The 24,616-nt window shown below is 32.4% G+C and overlaps 2 protein-coding genes across 2 annotated transcripts in view; one reads left to right on the forward strand and one right to left on the reverse strand.

Moving 5' to 3' along the window:
- LOC117172472 (succinate dehydrogenase assembly factor 2, mitochondrial-like) overlaps positions 1-4,477 on the forward strand; it is a 14,333-nt gene extending 9,856 nt beyond the window's left edge. Inside the window, exons 2-3 of the mRNA XM_033360439.1 lie at positions 3,423-3,571; positions 3,809-4,477. Coding sequence (XP_033216330.1) covers positions 3,423-3,571; positions 3,809-4,079 — 420 coding nt within the window. The 3' untranslated portion in view covers positions 4,080-4,477. The remainder of the gene's footprint in view (positions 1-3,422; positions 3,572-3,808) is intronic.
- LOC117172469 (Bloom syndrome protein homolog) overlaps positions 4,244-24,616 on the reverse strand; it is a 40,663-nt gene continuing 20,290 nt past the window's right edge. Inside the window, exons 9-14 of the mRNA XM_033360432.1 lie at positions 20,754-21,012; positions 18,714-19,242; positions 17,053-17,240; positions 16,619-16,943; positions 15,064-15,235; positions 4,244-4,854 (exon numbers count right to left, since the gene is read on the reverse strand). Of these exons, the coding sequence (XP_033216323.1) occupies positions 4,695-4,854; positions 15,064-15,235; positions 16,619-16,943; positions 17,053-17,240; positions 18,714-19,242; positions 20,754-21,012 (1,633 nt within the window). The 3' untranslated portion in view covers positions 4,244-4,694. The remainder of the gene's footprint in view (positions 4,855-15,063; positions 15,236-16,618; positions 16,944-17,052; positions 17,241-18,713; positions 19,243-20,753; positions 21,013-24,616) is intronic.

A 24,616-nucleotide genomic window follows, 5' to 3' on the forward strand; every position in this document is an offset into this window, starting at 1 on the left:
TTACTTCTGATAAGGGGACCTGCTCTACCAATAACCTTCCTACCTTCATTTATTCGTCTATCTAATTCCTCATCTATCTTCCCGTCCCTAGTAAATAAGCTAACAAGGTATATGAACTTATCAACTTGTTCAATTATCTCATGATTTAATAAAATATTGCATAGCGTTTTCTCACTCTTTCCTTCGAACACCATAGTTTTTGTTTTATTTGCGTTAATTTTGAGGCCCATGCTCTTCATGCTTGCATCTAGTTTATTCAACATTCTTTGTAGGTCTTCGATAGACTCTGCCATAACAACCTATCATCTGCGAACGCTAACCCTCGTACCCTTACTGTTTCGAGATCCACACCCTCTTCGTCGAAGGAGCCATTCTTAAACACTTGTCCATAAATAATATAAATAACCATGAATACATAACGCATCCTTGTCTAACTCCTTGAATAATATCGACAAAGTCACTCAGTTTCCCATTCACTCTTACACTCGCTTTGCTACCTGTATATATTGTTTTTATAGCTTGTAGGATCCATCCATTGACTCCATACTCTTTCAGGACTTCCCTAAGCTTACTTCTATCTATGATTTCAGATATCTAACTTTTTTTTAAATGCTTAAAATTGGAATTAATACGTTTCTCGTAAATGGAATGAGGCACGTCAAAAAAGAAAAAATTTTTAATTCAACTAGAAAATTGTATATTAGTATATAAGTTATAATTATAAATAAGTATAATGAGAAAATTCATCAATTAAAAAAAAGTGTTAATAATTTGAAGAGAAATTTAAAAACTCTGCCCGCCCGGTACGTGACGAATACAAAAGAAACATTATATTACATTGGACCACTATTAAAAAGACCTTGAAAAGGAGCCAAATGTCTCTATCTCAGAGACTAAATCATTAAAATCGACTCTGCTTATAGACTCAAATGGGCCAGGCTATTTCGCATGAGAATACTCAGAAATTTCTATCGGTAGGGCCGTAACATTTTTACTTATGGTATTTATTTACGGTACTTAGGGCCGGTTTCACCAACTGGTTAAATTTTAATCCATGATTAACTTAAGTTAATCAGTGTAGTGCAGTGAATTCGTGAGAAATATTGAATACTCCTGAATCCCGTTTTTCTCCGTTTGAGGCTGTTTTGAAGAATTTTATAATTTTCCAGAGGTGTCAATTTGTTTACACATATGGGAGTAAAAAAGGTCTTCCCAATTTTCTTACGGATTTGAATAAGTAATTTTCTAAAAGATAATTCCTACTTTATTCACTCCCGTTGTTGGAAAAATTCCTGATACCTGCGTAAACAGGAGATTGTTTCCGGTAAAAAGTCAAATTAGTCGCATAAATTACAAAGAAAGATGCACGAAATTTCGAAAAAAGTCTATAAAAAGTTCTATTGTATATCCAAAATAAACTTTAAAGTCATTCAGCTTGAGGGATTCTGAATCTGGGTTCAAAATATTTCTTTCTTAACCGTTAAAGTTGTCAACTTGGATTATTCTCAAATGAGAGAAGTTTATAATTTACATCAATTTTTAATTTCAGGAACATTAGCTTGAAATTACTAAAAAATTCAGACTTTAAATTTGAGACTGTATAATTTGAATAAGAAATTAAAATTTTTTTTAATAATTCAGTCTTCAGAGCCCAAAATGATTTCAAAACAGGAAAAATAAGGTAATTTTTAGCTAAAACAGCGAAAAAAATTCTTTTAAATAAAACTGATATAGATACAATGTTGAATTCAATATGAAACGCTTTAACTTCCTAAAATTTGAAGTCGAAATATATTGCTCTTACAGCAAAGTAGTGGAATTTTCAACCAAAAGAGACTAATTTTAAACTTATACGATTTTTTAACAAAAGAGTTGAGTTTTTAAGTTAAAAATTCGAATGGTTTAGAAAACATATGAATTTAAACCCGAAAGATTAATCTTCAATCAAATAGTTAAATTAGACAAAAAATTCGACTAATCAGTTATATACAACTGTTATATTTATTTACAACCAAATATTTGAGAACTTTCAACCAAAAAGGACGAATTTTCAAGAAAATAGTTAATTTGAAACTAAGAAAGATAAATGTTAAACCAAAAAATATTACTCTTGCACAATAAAAGATGAATTCTCAAATCATAAGGACTACTTTTCTATTCAAAAAGATGAATGTTCGACAGACCAGTTAAATCTTCGACTAACAAATATGACTCAAGAACAAAATAATCGGAATTTTCGCTAAATGGTCGAATTCTCAAATCAGAGAGATTAAATTTTAAACAAAAACAGTTGCATTTTCATCAAAATAGTTGAATTTTCAAGATAAAAACACGAATTTTTTAGAAGACAGTTGAATTATCAGCCTGAAGACTTGAAGTTTCAACAAAAATATATTTTTAAAACAAGAAAGTCTGAATTTTTAACCGTATAATTTAATTTAATAATAATAATTTTTAAACAAAAAGTTGCATTTTGCACAAAACTTTCAAATTTACAAATTTTCCACAAAATAGTTCGATTTTCAAAAAAATAATCAAATTTTCAACGAAATAGCCAAATTTTTCATCCAGAAGAATGAACTTGCAACCAAAAATGGTTCCTTTTTCTTATTGGGTTACATAAATTCAGTTCACGCTCAAGCGAAAAAAGACTAGGGAATTTCTTGAAAAACTGAGAGAAAAGGGCGAATAGAGGAAAAAGACTGTAATGGAATCAGAAATTAGTCAATTTTAAACGTTTTGTACTTAGAATTTCCAACGGTTAAGGCTTACAATTTGAAAAATTAAAACTTTAAATAGGGATTCACGCAGGGCCATCGCCAGCCGTAGGGTCCGCCCCCCCCCCCCCCCCCCCCCCCGAAATTCCGCGAATCCTAACATTTTCCTATAGATGCGAAAAAATCTAAACTATAACTACGTCCCCCCCCCACACCAAATTTCTGGCTACGAGCCTGGATTCACGAAATTAGAAATTATTTAATTTCAAACGCTAATAAATTTTAATGTTTTCAATTAAAACGGTAAATTTTAGTTAGTTCAAAATTTTTATTTAAAACGTTTTATTGTGTTTAACATTGAAAATAAGTATACCGAACTTCTGATAAACACGGTAAAAAGTCGATTAGTCACATTTTTGTTGACAAAGTCGCACGATCCGTGCCCTAGATATTTGACCACTCCCCTCTGAAAAAGTACACTAGGAAAAAAATCGTCAATAGGCATGAATAGAAATTGGAAATTAAGAATTCGCTATATTTTCAATTTCGATTCTTGGTTCTGGACGACTTTTTTCCTAGTGAATTTTTGTCACAGGAAAGTTTTTAAGTACCAGAAAAATTCTTCTGTTTACATAGGTGTTCAGAATTTCCCCAAAAAAGGGGTTAATTAAACAGAAATTATAATTTATCAAATTTATTTTTAAGGTTGGACCAGTAGCAAGAAGAGGTATTTTCACAACAAACATTAATCACAGAGGAGATATTGACCCTATTTTTCATCCCGAAGGTCGCGAACCTTTTATTCCTCCATACGTGGAAAGAGTGGGCGAAAATATGACATTGAAAAAGGCTCGGTGCGTTAGAAATTAAATTATTAGTTACCTTTTCGTAGACGGTAAAAAGTATGTTATTTAATCCGAAAAGTTGAGTTCCTCGTATATTTGTTATTTGTCAAAAGTTCAGTCTTATTTCACCTAAGAATTTCCTTTCAGGAAGAGTATTAATTGTATGCCGTCTATTAATTTCTTCACTATATAATTTGCAAATAAGTGATCCTTGTTTTTACTAATTAAATTCTTTTTTATTTCAAGCTTGGTTTACCAATCCCGGAAGCGAGGAATGTTGGAAAACGGTCTTCTGCTTAGCACCTTTGCCAAAAAATATTTGGATAGCTTCGACGAATCTCAACTCAAATTGTACGATCGTTTGATAAATTTGCCTTCCAACGATTGGGACATTTTTCACTGGGCAACGAATGTTAAACCAACGCCCTCGGAGTTCGACAATGAAATTATGGACCTACTGAAAAAACACATTGAAAACGAAGATCGACATGCGAGAATAATGCAGCCCGATTTGTAAATACAAAACGTATAGTTTATCCCCTGGATAATAATATTTCCTAATTAAATTATTCATTTTTTTTTAGTAATTAAAGTAAACGAATCCTCTTAATTTTGTTTAAGAAAATTCAACATTGACGGATAAAAGTGGAATGAGTCTATTTTAAAAAATAAGTTGTACCATTTTACTGGAAAAGTACAAGTATTTATTTTAATCAAAAATCATGGGCAATTTTCTTCCTAACGTATAAGCGTTTTGTTCAAATAATGCAGGAGACAAATATTATTCTAAGTAAAGTAAACAACAACTGCTTTCATCATTCGGACGCTAGCGAAACACAATTACCCGTAAAAAGTGATATATAAACAACTTAAAACTTATGTTAATCGACATTTTAATAAATACCTATGCTCTAATTCTGTAGACAAAAATAACTATCTTATTTACAAACTTGTTGGTTCATATAAAGTCGCCACTGACTTGTTTGACTGATTTCTCACTCGTGACAAATCTTGGCGAACATTTCAGGATCGCTTTACTACTATTTATTTTATTATGCATGTTGAATTGATGGAGTTGGAGACTTTAAAATATCAAAGGGACTTGAATAAGAGCGATGTGCATCTATTTATCCTAATTAAATGTTGTGAATCGAGGATCAGTGAAGTTCTTGAATTGAACCATGCCAACTTTACTACTACTCGCAGCTCCTCTGCCTCTGGTAGATGTTTTTCCTCGCGTAGACGTTGACGCTTTTCCCCGCGTTGAAGCTGCTCCTCTTCCTCGTGTAGAACTAAAGCAAGCAAATGATGATTATTATTATTATGTTGGTACACCTTCCACCCACAGGTACTTATGACCTGGTACTTAGCTACTAAACACGGTTACGGAACACGGCAAGTGAAATTAGTAGATTCTTCGGTGCCAGTTGTTGTTTCGGAACTCTATGTTCAGTTGCCTGCGCATTCGACAAAATTCGCGAGTATACACACTGGAAAGCCCTATACAAATCTAACATTCATCCTGGAGAGCCCGTTTATAGGGATCCAAACATTCATCCAGAAGAGCCCTATAGGGATCCATCTTGCAAACGCTCGTTCCAACGCCAACGACTGAGACCAGCGATTCAAAATATTGAAAACTCCGGACGATGCGGCACGTGCTGCTGCTGCAGCTCCGAGTATTCCTGGATCTTCTCAGTATATGAGAGCCTTATGTTATTATTCGGAGGATCGCTTATGTCTATTATTCTCGCGTTTTGAGCCCCTTTATTTAACGAGATGACATCTGGACGATTGTGTATGATTAGATGGTCAGTCAGGATAGTCCTGTCCCAATTAAGGAGATGGTCTTCGTTCTCTAGTACTTTAACTGGGCTATACTCGTAGTAAGCCTCAAATCTCTTTAGTAAACCAGTGTTAAGAAGGGTAATTTTTTGGTGAACGACCCCGGCAACATCATTATGCCTGCGTGTGTATTCTTGTAAGACAAGCATCGTACAGCCATCAATGATGTGCTCGATGTTTTCATTATGATCTCCACATAGGCGGCATCTGTCAATAACTGCCGCCATATTGATGATGTGTTTTTGGTAATTTCTCGTCTTGATTACCCTGTCCTGGATCGCAATGACGAATCCTTCTGTCTCCGGAAAGAGTTCTCCTGGCCTTAAACAAAGGTTTGTAGCATCATTATCCACACAAGGAAGATCTAATGTTTGGAGATGTTGCTTGTGCAGCTGTTTTTCTCGACACTGAGCAGCTAGCTGTTCAGTATTGAGATGTCCGATGTTTTGTAAGTCAACATCTGTAAGTTTTAAGGGGGTATACAGGCCAACTCTACAGATGAATTCCTATAGTGAGATGTTAATCATGTTTGGAAATATTTCCGTAATCTGAGTCACACCCCCGACGAACATACAAGCTTGCGTGGCAGAAATATTCTCTCCATATCTGACTTTTCATGGCGCGTTCGGTGCTTAGACATTTTCAATCGGATGATTCTGTTACGCCTCTCAAGGTCAGTCATGGACCAGGTAACCAAACCAAAGAAGTATGTTAGGAGATGAATGGCATAAATTGCCTTTGTGATGTTCTTCGCACTGAGGCCAGATGTCAGAAACTAATTACTTAAGCGCCTTTTTAATTGTATAGTGGAGCAGACTCGTCGACTGCAATGGGCCAAGGTACCTATACGATTCTTTGCCAGTCATCGCCTAAGTAAGAGCACGGTCGTCAAGTATCAGTGGTTAATTTTTCTCTCCATGGGGCAAATACAGCTTTCTGCATTTGTCCAAGCCAGAAACATCCTGATGTCATAGGAGAACTGGAGCAATATGTTAAATAGGTTATTTAGTTCGACTCTGAGCTTGCATAAACCTTTATGTTGTCCATGTGCAGGAGGTGAGTGAGTTGAGACTCAGCCACTCCCATCCCAATTTCGAACCCATAGAACATGTTGTCGAGTGTCGAACTTAGTTGATTCAATACTAAACAAAATCATAGTGTGCTGAATGAATTACCTTAGGAGATTCTTCGTTTAATGGGCAAGGACCGAGTATCCCTCATCACCCCACGACTAAAACATACAATCCTTGTGCACCACGAGCGCATAGCGTAATCCAGAAAGTGGATGACGCGCGGACAGATCTTACATCTCTTAAGGGGGTAGTACATGATCAAATTTTCAAAAAATCGATTTTTTTCTTAAATTTCAGTCACCATATACCTTTAGAAATAAGGTAGAAACCTTCTTTTACCTCAGGGCGTATCGGAAGTAGCCGAAAAACGAATTACTCCGCAAGGCCTCCAGCGGTCGTATGACCCTAGGTCATGATTTTTCATTAATATTTAATAAAAATTTTACACAGTAAATGTTGAAAAAACGGAGCAAAAAATTAAAAAAATCACCATTTGTTTATTTATCAATATTTAATCATGATTGAGGGTCATACGATAGCCACTTATGGACTCTTTAAGAATGAATTGGGTTTTTGTATTTTAGATGATCCGAATTTGAGATATCATGGCGACCGTTTTTTCATATGGCTTCTTCAAATCGCCCCATATCTCGGCCGGATATTAATAAAAAATGACCACATTTTTTGTTTTTCATCAGTCAAAATTAGGTCCTACAACACAATAAATAATTGCGAATGTGAAATAAAAATTAATTTAAAAAAAATTATTAAAGAAAAGGTCCCTTATTAAGGACCTCAAGTCAAGAATCGTGGGATATTGAGGTAAGCCCCTGTTGGGAGTCAATCTAGGCCATGTGCAAATTGCATTGATGATGTTTCGCATGCAACACAACCACACTGCCAATCGTGACTTAGACCTTACCAGGCTCTGACCACTTACATAGGCGACCTTGAAGTATTATAAATCTAATCCCACTTGGAGTATACGCTAGATAGCGCAGCGTTGCTTCTCCTGCCCATATCCCCGAGCAACGCGCGAACTACCATGTTTGTTGTTGCCGGTAATCACCCGTTGGAAAGTTTGAAGCGGCTTTGAGGTTATTTTAATGTGGTTTAAATAAAAAATACAAATTAACTGTTTAAACGATCTTCTATTTCTTCGTGAAATACACTTTCATGAATAAAGCAATAAAAACAAATAGAAATACATAAATAATTATTCTAATAATTATTTTTGATTTTCTGTTTATTTTATTTTATTTTTTTTTGCTCTTTTCAACTTTTTTACTTTTGAAGTTAATTATCTGAAAACTATCTGGAATCAATGTGACGTCATGAATTCTTCTATCTCAGGGATTGGAGTATACGCTCGATGGAGTCTATAACCCTTCAGTTAGAAAGCATTGAGTGTCCCCAGCCTGGTCCTTATAACAATGTAAGCCTCGATAGCAACCTTTTTGTCCTTCGGAAAGTCGTTGTTTTCCTCACAATATGTATTTCCAGTTCTTAGCCCTCCTTAGGATACGAGTTACATCGGAGACTGAGATGGATAGACTATTCATCCCAGGCCACCGTGCAACTATGTCCCGTTCTAGACGGAACCACGTTGTGTCAAGATGGATTGACCTATGAGTACCCCAGATGCTTGACCAATATCTGGCCATTTTTCGGCCCTGAGTGGTTCACAAGAATGTTGATTCTTGTTTTTGCCATCTGCAAGTCCGCGATAGAAACGTTTTTCGTCTGCTAAAAAAGTCCTATTGTCATTCCTTCTCGCGACCGCTCTTTTAAATCGACGCAGTCACGCTGGTAGACCATTTGCCTCTGTTTAAGATAGTCGATCACTTCTTCCAGATTCGTAGATGTTCTTGAACTGGTGTTATGTGGGCGAAGGATCTCCTCCACGTGGCGAGTCAGTCTCTGAGATCGATTGTCCTTTCGAAATTGGTACAACCGTCCCAGTTTTGCTCTTATTTTACTAATCTCGCTTTGAAGTCGAAACTTCCATGGAGGGCCTGACATCTTTCTTGGGGCATAGTTGATAGTAGCCTGGCCTCGGAATTTTATTCTCATCATCCTGACGTATGCAACCGCAGTGCAATATGAAAGAGTCTGCACCTGCAGCAAGCTCATATCATGATGCAAGAACAGAGGCAGTAGCTCAGTGTTCAAGCTGCCAACTAACCGGAGAAGATCCTTGTTGACTCTAAATTTTGGCAGACCGTTTCTCATTGATGGTTCCTGATCTACGAAGTCTAGGATAACATCAGTAAAGCACATGACGAGTGGGGGCCGGATCTGGGGGATGTAGCAGGGCATCTGTCTTATGGTCGACATGCGTTAGACTTTCAGCCGCTGGAGCTCGCCCCTGCTACATCCCCCAGATTCGGCCCCCGCTCGTCCATGGCGTCTCGTGTCACGAATATGTAAACCTCTGCCACCGCATCTTCTGGGTGGGCTATAGGTGTTGCTAGATGTTTTTGCACCTGTTTTTCAATGTTACTTATTTCGTCCTCGGATATAAGGCGGCGCCGCTTAATGGATCTTAATTAATCAGCAAAATGTTGTTCAGTGACTCCATGGGCCAGCTCGGGATGAATACCCACGAAGAGAAGATGTTATTCGCCCCGGACGGGTCCTCTACGTGCCGTTGCCCGAAAGTGACATCTGATTACGTCTCCATTCATTTCCAATTTTTTGTATGCCCACTTCTACCAAAGTAATTGATTTTCAACCGAAATAATGAATCTTTAAATAGAATAACCAAAAAGAAGATTTTTGAAGAAGAGTCGAACTTTCGACACCAGCCCCCTGCATCTCTGGGTTAAAAGATGGTTGAAAGTGTCCTGAATATTAACTGTGGCGCTGATTATTCACAAAGCCTAGATTCAATAAAACGCATTGGAAGAAAAGAAAAATGTTTAATTTTTTAAGAATAAAAACTATTTATTTTTTGCTAAACAAGGTTTAATGCGTGAGTATTTGAGTAATCTTTCAGTGATTTTCAGAAGATAACTAAAAAATTTAACTGAATTTCCGAAAGTATGAATGGATATTCTGATATGTTAGTCAGTCGGCAACCGATTGATGGAAAGTGTAAAGCAGCATTATTATTTATTTATCAGTTATTTGCATTTAAAAATTAATATTACTACTTATTGTTATTAATTAAAATATTATGTAAATATGCTCATTCAATTATAATTAATTGATAATTCATTAAAATTTTTGCAAAAAATTATATATGGACCAAAATAAATTATTATTAAAATTCTAGAGTTCTGTAATCCATGTACGATTTTAGATTTAATAATCGCATTTTTTATTTCTAATTTAAATCAATATTTAAGAAATAAAATATTTTAATTTATTATTATAATTAATAATAGTGTTAGAATAGTGACATTATATTTAACTTTAATAATATCAATCAATATTAATACTGGAAATGGTGGTCTACAATTTCACCACCTGGTGCCAAAAACTAGAACTAGAAGGAGTAGGTACAATTTTAAAGATGTATGTATCTTAATTTTTGCAAAAAAGTGCTTTTACGATTGTTTTGCGAAGTATAAAATAATGATTGAATACTAAAAACAAAGCTTCATAAAAAAATAAATAATTTTAGATAGAATTTCCGTCTTATACAGTGAAAAAAACAACAGATTTTTGTAAAAAAGGTTTGAAAAAAACAATTATTTCTCTATTTCATGTAAATTTCAATGCATTTTTAGGTTAAATAAACATTAATTAATGTATGCAACGATACATTTTATCCAAATTATGTAAAAAATACAAATAATAGACGTTTGGAATTTAAATACGAATTCTAACCTTATTTTGAGATCAAATTTTGAAATAGTAAATATTTCATGTATAATTTAATAAAAATTTACTTTTAGTTCAATGTTTGCTTCATAGTAAGTCCATTTAAGTTTACAATCATTTTAAAATCACAATAAATATTATAATAATTATTTTTTGTTGAAAAAATATTTCTGTCAAAAAATGTATTTTTTCCCTAATAAATTATAAATATTTAACTGGAATACCTTAATTTCCAACCGAAAATATTAATTGTCTACCAAAAAGACGAATTTTCTACTAAATACATGAATTTTCAACAAAAAAGATTAATTGCCACTCAAAAATTGAATACATGTTTAAATTTTCAGTTAAAAAAGATAATGTTCAACCAAAGAGATGAACTTTTAACCAAGAAGATTGATTTCTAACTATAAAGATGAATTTTCAACTAACAAACATAAACTGTCAACCAAAAGTTAAATAGTTTAATTTTCAGTTGAAAGGTTAATGTTCAATCAAACAGATAAATTTTCAACTAAAATGATTGCATTTTCAACCAAGAAAAGTAATTTCTACAAAAATAGACGAATTTTCAACTAAAATGTATAATTTTTCAACCAAAAATCGAATAGTTACAAAAATTAATTTTCGGCGAAAAATGTAGTAGTTGATATTTCAAACCAAGATTTTAATTTTTGATCAAAAACAGGTCAATTTAACCAATAAAGGCCGACTTTTCAACATGAGTTGATTTTCAACTAAGAAAGATTTTTCAGTCAAAAGAGAAAAAATTGCAAAGAAACTGTTGAATTTTTAAGCATGAAGATGAATTTCCAACCAAGAACATTAATTTCACACGAATAGGAACGAATTTTCAAGAAAATATACGAACTTTCGACCAGATACTTGAATGTTCATCTGAAAACGATCAATTTTCAACCAAAAATAGAATAGTTTCATTTTCAGTAAAAAAAAATTTCATAAAAGAAAAAACGAATTTTCAACAAAATAGTTAAATACACATAATATCAAGCTACTTTTACAAATTATAAATCATTGCTACTTAATTTTATATTGAAATTAACAAAAAACAAATAAGCACGCACTGTAAAAAAAATCTATTGAATTTTATATCTCTGGTGGATGAAATAAAAGGACCCTCGTGTATCGGAGTAACTTTACGAATCTGTTGTGATATTCCAATTCGGCCGATAATTTTACATGCGAAAATGTAAAATTCATTATGTGAAAGAATAAAATAAAATTTATCAGGGCGACAGGTTTCGAACACTCGAAAGCTCAAACTTTGTACAATTTCATGGAGATTGAAGAAACACAAGCCAGAGACGTAACCACTTACCTAAAACACGTAACATAGTATGGGTATTTTTTTTGTTTAAATATTCCGTAAAAAAATATGAAATATAAGTTTCGAATAACTGCATTTTTCTATTCCAATAGCAGAAAATGTAAAAGGCAAAATAAGAATAGCTCGGATTCGGTCTATTTTTGTGTAACAGCTCTCAAAAAAGTTGAACATAGCTGTCAATTTCCTCGAATTAAAAATAAAAATGCTCCAAAATTGAAGGATGAAGGCATCGATAAACAACGAACACGAGAGACGCTTTCGTATTCACATATTATTTGATTAATTATTCTAAATTTTAAATTAATTATAAATCAAAAACTTTACAGTTTCCGCCAGGGTAAAATTTAAAATTTCGATGTAATTTTCAATCACAAGAAAGTGATTTTACCGACGCATGGTATTTTTACACGCTGCCATGGACATAGGAAACAAGGGACTGAGCGTGCCATTGCGGGGGTGATGCAATGAGGGGGGAGGTCCGCCACCTTTTGATGTCCCGCAACAAACATGGCAGCGCCCACATGTTTATATTTTCATGCACAAGTTTTTCGGAAAAATGCTCTTGCGCATGATCAAATGGCACATCGTAAGATGGCGGCTCTCCCCAATCATGGAATTCTCCCCCCTACCGTGGATTCAACCCCGCTCGCCAAGTTAGCATGGCATGCCTAGTCCCGTGTTTCCTATGTCCATGCACGTTGCGCATGGACATGGGAAACACGGGACTAGGCATGCCATTGCGCGGTTGATGCAGTGAGGGGGGAGGTCCGCCATCTTTTGATGTCGTTGTCCCGAGACAAATATGGCAGTGCCCACATGTTTATATTTTCACGCACAGTATGTCGGCAAAAATGCTCGTGCGCATAATCAAGTGGCACATCGTAAGATGGCGGCTCTCCCCACTCATGGAATTCGCTCCCCTCCCCTGGATTCAACCCCGCTCCACAAGTTAGGACATAGTGAAGTGTGTGATATTTACAATAATACAATATGTAATTTTCCGAAACGTAATTTTACACAAATCTTTTTTTACAGCGTAGAAATGGCAGAGAATTTTTTTTAAAGTCGTTTTTAAAGGCGCACTGTAAAAAAAGATTTGTGTAAAATTACAAAGTTTTGGAAAATTAAATATTGTATCATTGTAAATATCACACACTTCACTGTGTGATTTTACAAAAGTATGTGAAATTACATTATCTAGCGATATAAATAAAAGAACCCTCGAACAACAGTGTAATAATAAACACTATAAAAACAACATTACACATTCCCTCGTAAGAACTTTACATTCAGGAGGGAAAATTCAGTCGCAACGTGTAAAAATACCATGCGCCGGTAAAATCACTTTCCTGCATGGACATAGGAAACACGGGAATAGGCATGTCATCCTAACTTGCCGAGCGGGATTAAATCCACGGGAGGGGGAGAATTCCATGAGTGGGGAGAGCCGCCATCTTACGATGTGCCATTTGATTATGCGCACGAGCATTTTTGCCGACAAACTGTGCATGAAAATATAAACATGTGGGCGCTGCCATGTTTGTCGCAGGATATCAAAAGGTGGCGGACCTCCCCCCTCATTGCATCATCCCCGCAATGGCATGCCTAGTCACTTGTTTCCTATGTCCATGATTTCCTGAAATTCAAAATTACATCGAGATTTTTAATTTGACCAAAAAGCTTTAATTTTACCCTGGCAGAAACTGTAAGATTTTTGATTTATAATTAATTAAAACTTTAGAATAATTAATCAAATAATATGTGAATACTAAAGTCTCTCGTTTTCGTTGTTTATCGATGCCTTCATCCTCTAATTTTTGAGAAATTGACAGCTATGTTCAACTTTTTTGACAGCTCTCACACAAAAATAGATCAAATTCGAGCTAATCCTATTTTGCCTTTTACATATTCTGTTATTGGAACGGAAAAAATGCGGTTATTCAAAACGTATATTTTTGTTACGGATTATTTAAGCATAAAAAATACCTATAGTATTTTATGTGTTTTAGGTAGGTGGTAACATGTCCGGCTTGTGATTCTTCAATCTCCATGAAATTATACGAAGTTTGAGATTCGAGTGTTCGAAACCTATCGCCCCGATAAATTTTATTTTATTTTATTCTTTCACATAATAAATTTTACATTTTTGCGTGTAAAATTATCGGCCGAATTGGAATATCACCACAGATTCAATTGTAAAATTGATCGCTAAGTGGATTTTTACAATTTTCCGTAAAGTTACTCCGACACATGAGGGTCCTTTTATTTACATCCACCAGAGATGTAAAATTCCATAGATTTTATTGACAGTGTAGGGCTTCCCAGGCATATACAAATTTCCTGAAATTTCCAGGTTATTTCAGAATTTTCAAATAGGGCAGACACCCTGTTTTAGATAAACGAAAATCTTTAAAATCAATTGAAATCTATTAACCCTTGAATTCTGTTGAAATATTTGAAAAACTTCCAGTTTGTTTAAATTCCTTTAAATCTATAAAAATTCCTTATAATCATATGGAATCTTTTTAAATAACCTATATTGTTTAAAATCCTTTAAAAAATGTAAATCCTTTATATGTTTATATGTGTACTTCAAAAATGTTTAAATGTTTGAAATCCTTTGAGATCCCATAAAATGTCATGAAATCTGTTGAATTTTCTCAAAATTTCTTTCTATTTCATTTACGCCCTAAAATCTCGTGGCAATTTTTTTAATCCTTTGATACCTTTGGCACCCATTTAAAATTCCTTGAGATTTCTTGGAATCTTGTAAAATACGCTAAAATCTTTCAAATTGACAACCATTACAATTATTTCAATCTTTAAAGTGCTTGAAGAACCTATAAAATCGCAAAGGTCTCTTGAATCCATATAAATCCCTTGAAATCCCGTTAATTATCTTTAAATTTGTAATACCTTAAAATTTTTACAAAACTTTAAATAATTTAGAAATTATCTGAAATAAGATGAAACTTCTTGAATCCTCTTTAAATCCCTTGAAATCATTTAAATTCACTAAAATCTCTAGGAATCCTTTCAAATACTCTAACATTTTTTAAATCTATCAAATCCTTTTAAAATCTTTGAACTATCTTGAAATTATGTTAAAATTTTTTAAATCCTTTGAAATATGTTGAAGCATTTAAAAATTGCATTTTTTAAGATGGCAGATACGTTATTTCAGCCACTCAAGGAAGAATTTTGAAAATATGTTCAAAGTCAAAGTGAAGAAATAGCTGTATTAGAAAGTAACTTGAGAGAATAGCAGGATTAATGTCATTTTTGAAAATAGTATATATATATATATATATTAAAAAACAATAATTTTAATAATTATAAAATTTTCGCTTCAAAGAATTGAGAAGGCTTCTAAAATAAGAAAGCTCTCAAATAGAAAAAAATAATACCTTGAAGCTCTCTTGAATTTTTTCGCCCCGCCTCGATACCAACTTTTTCCTTTCCGCTTTCTGCCTTGATTGCCAGCACTTCCATTACTGTAAGTAGAGCTCGCATCAACATTCCAAACTTCGCCTTCACTCTCATCTGCTTCACTCTCCTGTGCCAACTCGGTCATCAAAACTGAAATAAAAAATATTAAAAATGGTCAAAAGGTTCATTATTCAATTACACATTAATTGTATTGATTTAGTATGTTTCATATTCAATGTGAATAAATCAGGAATCAAAGCGATCCAGTAGTGTCCTTTTAGTTAAAAAAGGGGATTTTTTCCAAGGAAAGATTATTAAAAGAAATTTATTATTAAAAACTTTTTATATTCTATGGATATCTCGTAAACTTCACGAAAGTGCCCTATAATCTTAGTAACAACTCTCCACATTCGACAGATAAAAATACACAAGAAAAAAAGTAAAAAAGACCAAAGATTGGAAAATATATAAACAATCGAATTAAAAAATACTCATATTTGAAATTTTATTACATTTATTTTATCAGTAGATTGGCTTTGATTCACTATTCTTGTCCATTTTTTCAAGAGTATTATTTTTACTATAGAACTCGGAATTGTTCAAAGTATTTTCTTTTTGGTAAGTAATGGAAAATTCCGTAATACTAATCAGTACGTAGGCGATACTTGAAATCGATATCATTTAAAAAAAACCTCTTTAAAAGCGTCTTGTTTTCTATAGCCTAAAATGTGTATTTATAATTTTTCAAAAATGAATCGAAACCTTGTAAAAGAAACTAAAATGGTGTAAAAGTGAAGTCGTTTAAGTTAAAATAAATTTCTTTTAATTCAATAGAGATTCCTTAAATTCGTTTAACTTATTTTTATTTCACTTGAATAAATCACTTTAAATTCTCGTGAATTGAAGATCCATTTCATTTAAACTCTTTTGAATTCTTTTAATTCAAAATGAAGTCACCACAAATACAATTGTATTCTGTTGAATAGCCTAGATTGACTTTAATATTGCTGAATTCATATCCATTTTCTTTTATCCTTTTGAATGCTTTTATATTTAGATTAACACTTTTTTGAGCTCCTTTACATTTTTTCAATTTTGATGAATTTCCTATGAATTTAGTTAAAAAAAAACATTGAAATCAACTTGATTTTACTTTAATTTTGTTTAATTTATTTGAATTCTTCTAAAAAAAACTTAATTGCAAGTTAATTTATGGGGTGGTTCAAAAATTCCGTCGCATTGTTAGGGAATGGTGTAGGAGGCAGATTTTTGAATTTTAAAATAAAAAAAAATAGAATAGTAGCTTTTTCAATAAAAAAAAGAACTTTTACCCTAAAATATAGTTGATTTTTTTTATTGGGTTTAAGTTGTAAATTTTATCGAAGTTCGTAGCATTATTTCCACTTATAATGCCCCCTACCTCACTTTAACTGGTAAAGTAGTTTATGGAAAATACCGCAAGGCGACTTTTTCTTTTAGGGCTATACCACTGCATAATTTATTCAGTCGATACTTTAAAACTGAATAACTTACCGGTTTTTTCGGCGGCGTACTTCTGAGTAACGTCGAGTAACGCCTGTCCGTACTTATCAAAATTGGCTTTGGTAACATGAGGAATTTTCAACATCGCTTCTTCGTTTACAGGCAGTTGTTGACTCATCGCCCGGATGGCGATCATGTTCATAATCGAGGCAGCGGAAACGTCCAAAGCGCCCGCTATTCCTCGGATTATGGTCATTAATTCAGTGTAGCATTTATCCTCCAACTCTCTTACTTCTGGATGCGTTCTTTCCTTGACTGTCGAGACAGTTGCGACGGCTGTCGATGATGTGTTCGATACTCGAGTGTTGAAAGTTATCTGCGAACGATATTTACTCCAATTAAACATTGAAACATACATAAACGAATTTTAAATATAGACTCTTCCACTTTTTTATATCTTTCAAAGCCCTACGATTTTTATTTACCTTTGCGTTTTTATTGTTCATTAGTTCCGTGGCTTTAGATCCAACTTGGATATACGCACACGCAATTTCATTGTTTATGTACATTTCCTCCTGAAGATAACCTTCGATCACGAGTTTGTGCAAAAGTCTTTCGATGTCACCTTTATTCCAAGATTTTCCTTTTCCGTATATAGGATGGGTCGTCAGACCTAAACAATTTTCAGAGATATATAATATAAAATCAATTGAATTAAATTTATTAATTAATACTTGAATAAGTTCACATAGAAAGTGTACAATAGATTGTTCGGCGAGGGAAATTAGTGGCCAGGAAAGCCTTAGGTAGTTGAAGTTGGGAAATTTTGTTATACAATTTCTTTAGAATGTGATATATAATACTAAAGTCGGGCTAAACGTCGACGCCCCCTTCTTCTTTTAATTGCAATTCGCACCAAAAAATCTGTGAATTGTATAATAAGGTTATCCCAAAAACAGGGGTTTTCCGCCTCCCTTTTTAAGCGCCTACTTTTACCTGTTCCCATAAAGGGGGCAACGTTAGGAAAAATGTGAACAAAATTCGCAAATATTCTTTAAACATTCTTTAATTCAATACATTTTTTTAAATTCTGAAATATTCAATAATTTATTTCTTATAGTGATTTATTTACAAAAACTTCAGCTTGAGAACGAATGAAGATAGGAAACCGTGTAATGGCTTCAAATATGCAGTTTTGTAACGCGAGTGCCGGACGACGGGCCAAAACTGGTTAAAGTTAGAAATATTCAAAATTATACTTCTTTCGTAAGAATGATTTTAACAAAAGTTTAATTATTGCAACTGCACTTTCATCATACAAAAGCACATTTGGAGCCATTACATGGCTTCCTATCTTCATTCGTTCCCAAGAGAAATTATTTGTAAATAAATCCCTATAAAAAATAAATTATTGAATATTACTGAATTAAAAAAATATATATTGAAGTAAATTTCTGGGAACAGGTAAAAGTGGACTTTAATGAGTTGTAATTTTTGGTTTTTGTACGATAACAGAGTGCCTATCAGACATGCGGTTTTATAATCCCGGCTTTCTCACGCTCAATTTATCATTGTACCAGTCTGGTAATCAAGCTTCTTTTTTTAATTCAGGTAAAACTCAGAATTCAAATTCTTTAAAAAAATTTCCTCAGTCAACTCAAAATTATAATTCAGAATTATCATTCTTCTTACAAACTTCATTTTACAAGTAAGAATTGTAATTCTTTTGGAAAATGTCATGGTCCAAATATAAATTACATTTTTTTTTAATTATATGTTCCAATTCATAATTACGTATAACTACTTCGGAAAATGCACTATTACAACTCAAAATTATTGTTTTTCTTGAAAATTCACTGTTATAAGTCAGAATTATACTTCTTTTTTTTATGCAGGTTTAGCTAAAAATTCCCTAGACAACTCGAAATTAACATTCTTTTCACAAATTTCCTGTTCTAAAGCAATATCATAATTCTTGGCGAAAACTCCCCTTTCGAAAACAAATTGTAATTCTTTTGGAAAATTCACCGTTCCAAATCAAAATTGTAATGCATTTAGAAACTTTATTGTTCCAAGTAAGAACTGTAATTCTCTAAATATCTTTTAAAGAAATTCAAAATTTTGCTGTAATCTTGAAAAAACTGACCTGCGTCCCTGATTTTCTTGAGATCACAACCCTTGAATATATCGGTAAAATACAGCAAGGTAAGCCTGACTCTCCTGCTGATTTCCTGTACAGCCCTGATAATATCCTTCGCATCTGAAGTAACGTCGATAACCGTGAACTGTCCTTTATTCCTACAATTGTCACATGAAGTTGTCTTATTTGCGAGACATTTCTCCCGCTCAAAAATCTCCCCGAAGTAGTTGAGTTGTTGTGATCTTCGGCAGTCGGTTTTGTTCTCGCAGAAGGCGACCATCTTAAAAAGGTTGTCCATGTGGGTCTTGACAACGGCTTGGCACGATTTGTCCATCTCGATCATCCTCCTCATTCTGTGCATGTCTGAGTAGTTGTAAAAGAGAATACAATCAGCGATATCACCATCTCGACCCGCTCTTCCACTTTCCTGGTAGTAACCCTCGATCGATTTGGGCAGAGCTGCATGGATGACGAAGCGAACGTTTGGCTTATCGATGCCCATTCCAAAGGCGATCGTTGCACAAACCACTTTGATCTGAAATATTAGAATGCATCAATTGTGGCAATTAATCACTATCCAGGTTTTCCACAGAAGTACAATTTCGAAATTCCATTACTTTTTTAAGTCTTCAGGTCCACTTTATAAAAGTCCAGTCAAATATATTAAACTTCAACATATTCTACTGACGAAAAACTAATTTATCAATAATTATTTGTATAATTATTATTCAAGGAAACTCCTACTGGAAAAAATTCTTACAACAAACTAACACGTTCTATGAAACATCGTTTTTAAAGATGGCAGGTCTCACAGTACCCCATTGGATAAAATATAAGGACAAAAGGGTAATTTTTACGCGCTCGAAGGGTAATAAATTCAGGATAAATTCAGAAAACTTACAGGAACAAAAAATGTAATACAAAAAATTCCAACGATTTTTTGTAAAATTAGAATGAATTTAGAGGAAATTTAAGGTAAATGAGAAGAATTCGATGAAATTCATCAAAATTGAAGGTGAATTAAAAAAAAACCAAATTAATTGGGAAAAAAACATAATTCAATTCAGTAACTTTGAAGTGAACAGAGATAAATTCAAGGGAATTCAAAATAATAGGATGAAGTACCTTAGAATTCAAGGTGATGTTTAAAGACTTCAGAATCACTTAAATAAAAATGTTTTTGAATTCAAAAGAATCCACTTAATTAAATAGAATTGAGCGAATGAGCAAGAATTCACATTAAAAAAATGCAAGAAAATTCCAAAAAATGAAAAAGAATCCAGAGTAAATTTCTAAAAAATAAACAAAAATAATTAAAAAATTAAAAATTAAAAAAATTAAAACCATTGGAAATCCCTTGACATTAATGACGTCTTTTGAAAATATCTTAGTATCTTTTAAAATACCCTAAATATTTCAAAGTCTTGGAAATCCCTTTTAACTATTAAAATAAATAAAATATTCCTGGGGAATCTTTTAAAACTTCCTAAAATATTTCAAATCCTTTAAAGTCTTTTGAAATCTCTTGAAACTTTTTAAAGCCCTTGAAAGGCCTGGGAATTTTTTACAATATCCAGGCTTCACACCCCCAATGTGATTAAATATAGGGACCAAAGGGTAATTTTTATCATAGTTATAGGGAACTTTTTGAGCTCAAAAGGTAATAAATTTAGAATAAATTCATAAGACTTCGAAATAATTCTAGTTAAATTGAAAATAAATCAAATCTAATTATTATAAAAGAGTTATAAGTTCTGGAATTATAATATAATTTTTATTAGTAAATATCCATTAGTATTATTGCACAAATTTCAAATTCGCCGTAAATTACAAATTGTAAAATCATTATTAAGACTTTGAACTCGGTGAGAATAAAAAAATCTAGTTATTGTGTTTTTAATTTTATGACTTTTTCAGGATTTCTAGAACTTTTTGAAAATTCAATGACTTTCCTAGACCTCCCAGGTCTTGTAAAAACCCTGCTATCGATGTACACGTGTTTCCAAAAATAAGATGTTTCTAAAATTATAAAAATATCTCCCGCACCTCCTCAGCGATCCATAGACCTTGAACATCAGCCCTCTGTTGATCGGAAAGTCCAGCATGATAACTTAATGCCTTAATCGCATTATTTTTCATTTGCGCAGCATAGTCATCACAATCTTTTCGCGAAAGACAGTAGACAATGCCACTCTCGTTTCTGTATTTACTTTTAATCAAGCCGATTACTTCTTCTGGACACTGCTTTCCTTTCTTTGCGATGACACTGTACCTGAGATTCGGTCTGTTGAAACTCGACATGAACCTACGTAAAATATCAAATATCAAAAAATAAATTGATAGTTTATACACGGTGAGGCTGAATCAACTATAATTGTAAGGGGCCATACTTAAATTACGTAACAAATCACAACAAAATATTTCTACCCTCACTTATTTTATTATCCAAACTTTCAAAAACCCTTAAAGTTTTGAGAATCAACCAAAACGCTTCCGAAAATGTATTCCATATTTTGTTTCAATTTGTAACACTTATGTAACTTTTTTAAAATAGTAATGACGCGCCATTTTTAGTCTAGTGAAAATTTCCATATCTACTTCCAACCATACACTTTGCAACAATACAATTCATTTCTCTTCAAAATTTGAATGTCTTTGGACTAAAAACATAGAAAATACGAGTTTTTGAGTATTTCATAAGGGGCCATTTTGAATTTGTCAAAAGTCTTACTCGTTCATTACAAAATATTTTTTTTCACAATAATGTAGCCCTTTAATTGACAACAGAAAAGTTTTCATCAAGAAACAAAGAAATAATAAGTTAAAAAAATAAGTTGGGCGGCCATCTTGAATTTTTGTCAAATTTTTAGTTTTCATTGTCATCACGTCCTTTCTACTAAATAATTCGGCCTCTTGTATGAACTTGACGAGATTTATCATTAATCTTGGTTTAAATTTAGGGTTCCACCATTTTGTAAATTTTGAACAAAAAAATGATTATGCAGATATATTTTTTCAGCATAGTCTAAAGATCATAATTGTACAGAGCTGAAGGATTCCGATAAAACATACAAAAATTACATGCATTTGAAATTTTACGGTACTTTTTCCCATGTTAATTGCATGAGAAACGTTAAGTGAATTGGGCCACGTGTTAATATATTAACCGATTTTGCTAAAATTTTATGGATATCATTTGTTTGGTCTTTCCAACAAAATATGGGGGTGAGACCAAAGAAATTCGAAAAAAAATCACCAAGAGTAAATAAGAACAACCCTATTGTACATTCTAAACCCCGAGGATATTAACAGAAAGCATTAATGTTCCAAAAATTGATAATTAATAATTGCATTCTATATCGATTTAAATAATGTCTCAAGAGATAAACAGTTTTTCATGCGATTATTATCTTTCACTATATACCCTTACACAAAATATCTTCCTCAATATATAGATCAACTGATTATACATGCCTGGAACATAAATACTTTCTTTTAACATCATAAGTTTCAAAATGTATCATTTATAATCTATTTATAATATTAATAAAAACAAGTGAAAATTATGATTTTTTCATTTTTGAGTTTGAAACGGAAAATTTAGTTAGTTTTAATAGCCTCATGGATTTAAAAGAAATTTGTTATCTTAAAATGTTTGTGGGATTATAGAATACCATAAATATGTAAAAAAAAACTTACAAGTAAGGACCTTGCAATTGAATTTCCAGATTTTTTAGGTTTAAACATTTTGAACACATTAAAATTGTTGTTTTCTTACCGACACAATGGATTTTTCTGTTTTTTATCTCAAAATTCCGTGGGATTATAGACTACGATAATCAATTGGAAAACTTTATATGCAAGGATCTTGGAATTAAATTGTTGTAATTTTTTTGATTTCTACATAGTCTGAACACATAAAAATATACTTTTTTCAAGAAGGAACCAATAAACTTTTTGTTTTTGATCTCAACATATCTGTGGGATTATAGACTACCATAATCAATCGGAAAATCACATATGCAAAGACCTTAAATTTTGAACACATCAAAATCGACTTTTATTCAAAAATTATTCGATAGAAATTCTATTTTCAAGGTCCTTTATATTAAATATTTCGATTTATTTTTTATTTTAAATACTTTGAACGCTTAAATATCTACTTTTTTCAAAAGGGGCTAGATGTACTTTTTGTTTTCGGTCTTAAATGCACGTGTGGAATTTTAGACTACAATAATCAGTTGGAAAATCTTATATGGAAGGACCTAACAATTACATTTTTTTAAATGTTTTTGATTTTTACATACTTTGAATAAATAAATAACGACGATTTTTTAATTTTTATATACCGAAACACATAATAATCGACTTTCTTCAAAAATTACCAGATCTATTTTTTATTTACGATCTGAAATGTAGACTGCCACTCAAAAGATTAAGCTCACCTAAAAAAAATGAAGCTCTTGAAAGTTTTATATCTCGCGGTTTATATCCGGAAATATCCAGAAATAAACGTATCTTAAAAAATCACGTCAATTTTTTTTTATCAAATTATGGACATTTTTATGAAAATGATCATTTTTTACAATCTGTTGTTTTTAATACTGTTCATCCTACAAAAAATGAGAAAGGAAAAAATGTTCCTTTTTGGATAAAGAATCAAGTTACAAATTAAATTTTACGTATATACATACAAAAAACGTGTTTACGGGTTTAAATAAAATTAGTATCTAAAAATATGATTATCACATATGAAATTTATTCTATATAATAACACAACGCTACAGTTTTATTCGTATAATGATACACTTTTATTTTAGACGTAACCGCTGTTCGTCTTTGTTTACTATATTTAGAGAAACAATAATATGCTTACCAAGCTTTACTGTATATTTTGAAATTTTCTTTTATTGTCAAAATTAACCCTCCGAGAACACACCTATTTTTCGATCACACTGGGTCAAATTGACCCAATACTTCAAGTTTGATTTTCAAAACTTGGCGTCCCGCAGCACAGATACCATTATACAATTTTTTTTGTAAAATTCCAAAAATTTTGTTCGTGAATGTTTTTTTTTTATTCTTGTTAAAGACATCAACAATAGTTTTGTTTTGTATACATTATTTCTATCGGCTCTTAAATATACCTTAGAATTTTCTTAAGCCAATCGATCCAGTAATTACGAAATGGTACACGATCAAAAAAGGTATTAGGTCAATTTGACCCAGTGTATTCTCCGTGATCGAATAAAATAGGTGTGTTCTCAGAGGGTTAATTTTGACAATAAAAGAAAAAATCCAAATATGCATTAAAGCTTGGTAAGCATATTATTGTATCTCTAAATGTAGAAAACAAAAACGAACAGCGGTTACATCCATAAAACAAAAGTGTATGATTCTACGAATAAAACTGTAACATTGTGTTATTATATAAAAAAAATTTCATATTTGATAATTATATTTTTAGATACTCATTCTAAAGTCTAACATTTGAAATTTTTCTTTAGTATTAAAAAGATTGTAACTTAATTCTTTATCCAAAATGAAACATTTTTTTTCCTTTATAAATTTTTTGTTGGATGAATAGTATTAAAAATATAATATATTGTTAAAAAATGGTAATTTTCAATAAAAATGTCCATAACTTGAAAAAAATTGACTTAAAATGACGTTCTCGGGGTTATTTTAAAGCTCTTGAAATGCGCTTTAAAATTGGCTTTGATTTTTAAGTACGTTTATTTTCGGTTGCCATGCAAGCGGTCAAAGTCACGTGTAAATTTGTTCAAAATTTCAGAACCTCCAGCATGCGCAGAAGGAACGCTGTGTATCATTGAAAAATTTCTTTGTAGCAATTTAAAAGCACATTATAAGAGCTTTCAAATCAGACGTAAAAAAGTCTTCTACGATTT

The sequence above is a fragment of the Belonocnema kinseyi genome, chromosome 5 (assembly GCF_010883055.1).
Source record: "Belonocnema kinseyi isolate 2016_QV_RU_SX_M_011 chromosome 5, B_treatae_v1, whole genome shotgun sequence".
In the NCBI taxonomy this organism is placed as follows: domain Eukaryota; kingdom Metazoa; phylum Arthropoda; class Insecta; order Hymenoptera; family Cynipidae; genus Belonocnema; species Belonocnema kinseyi.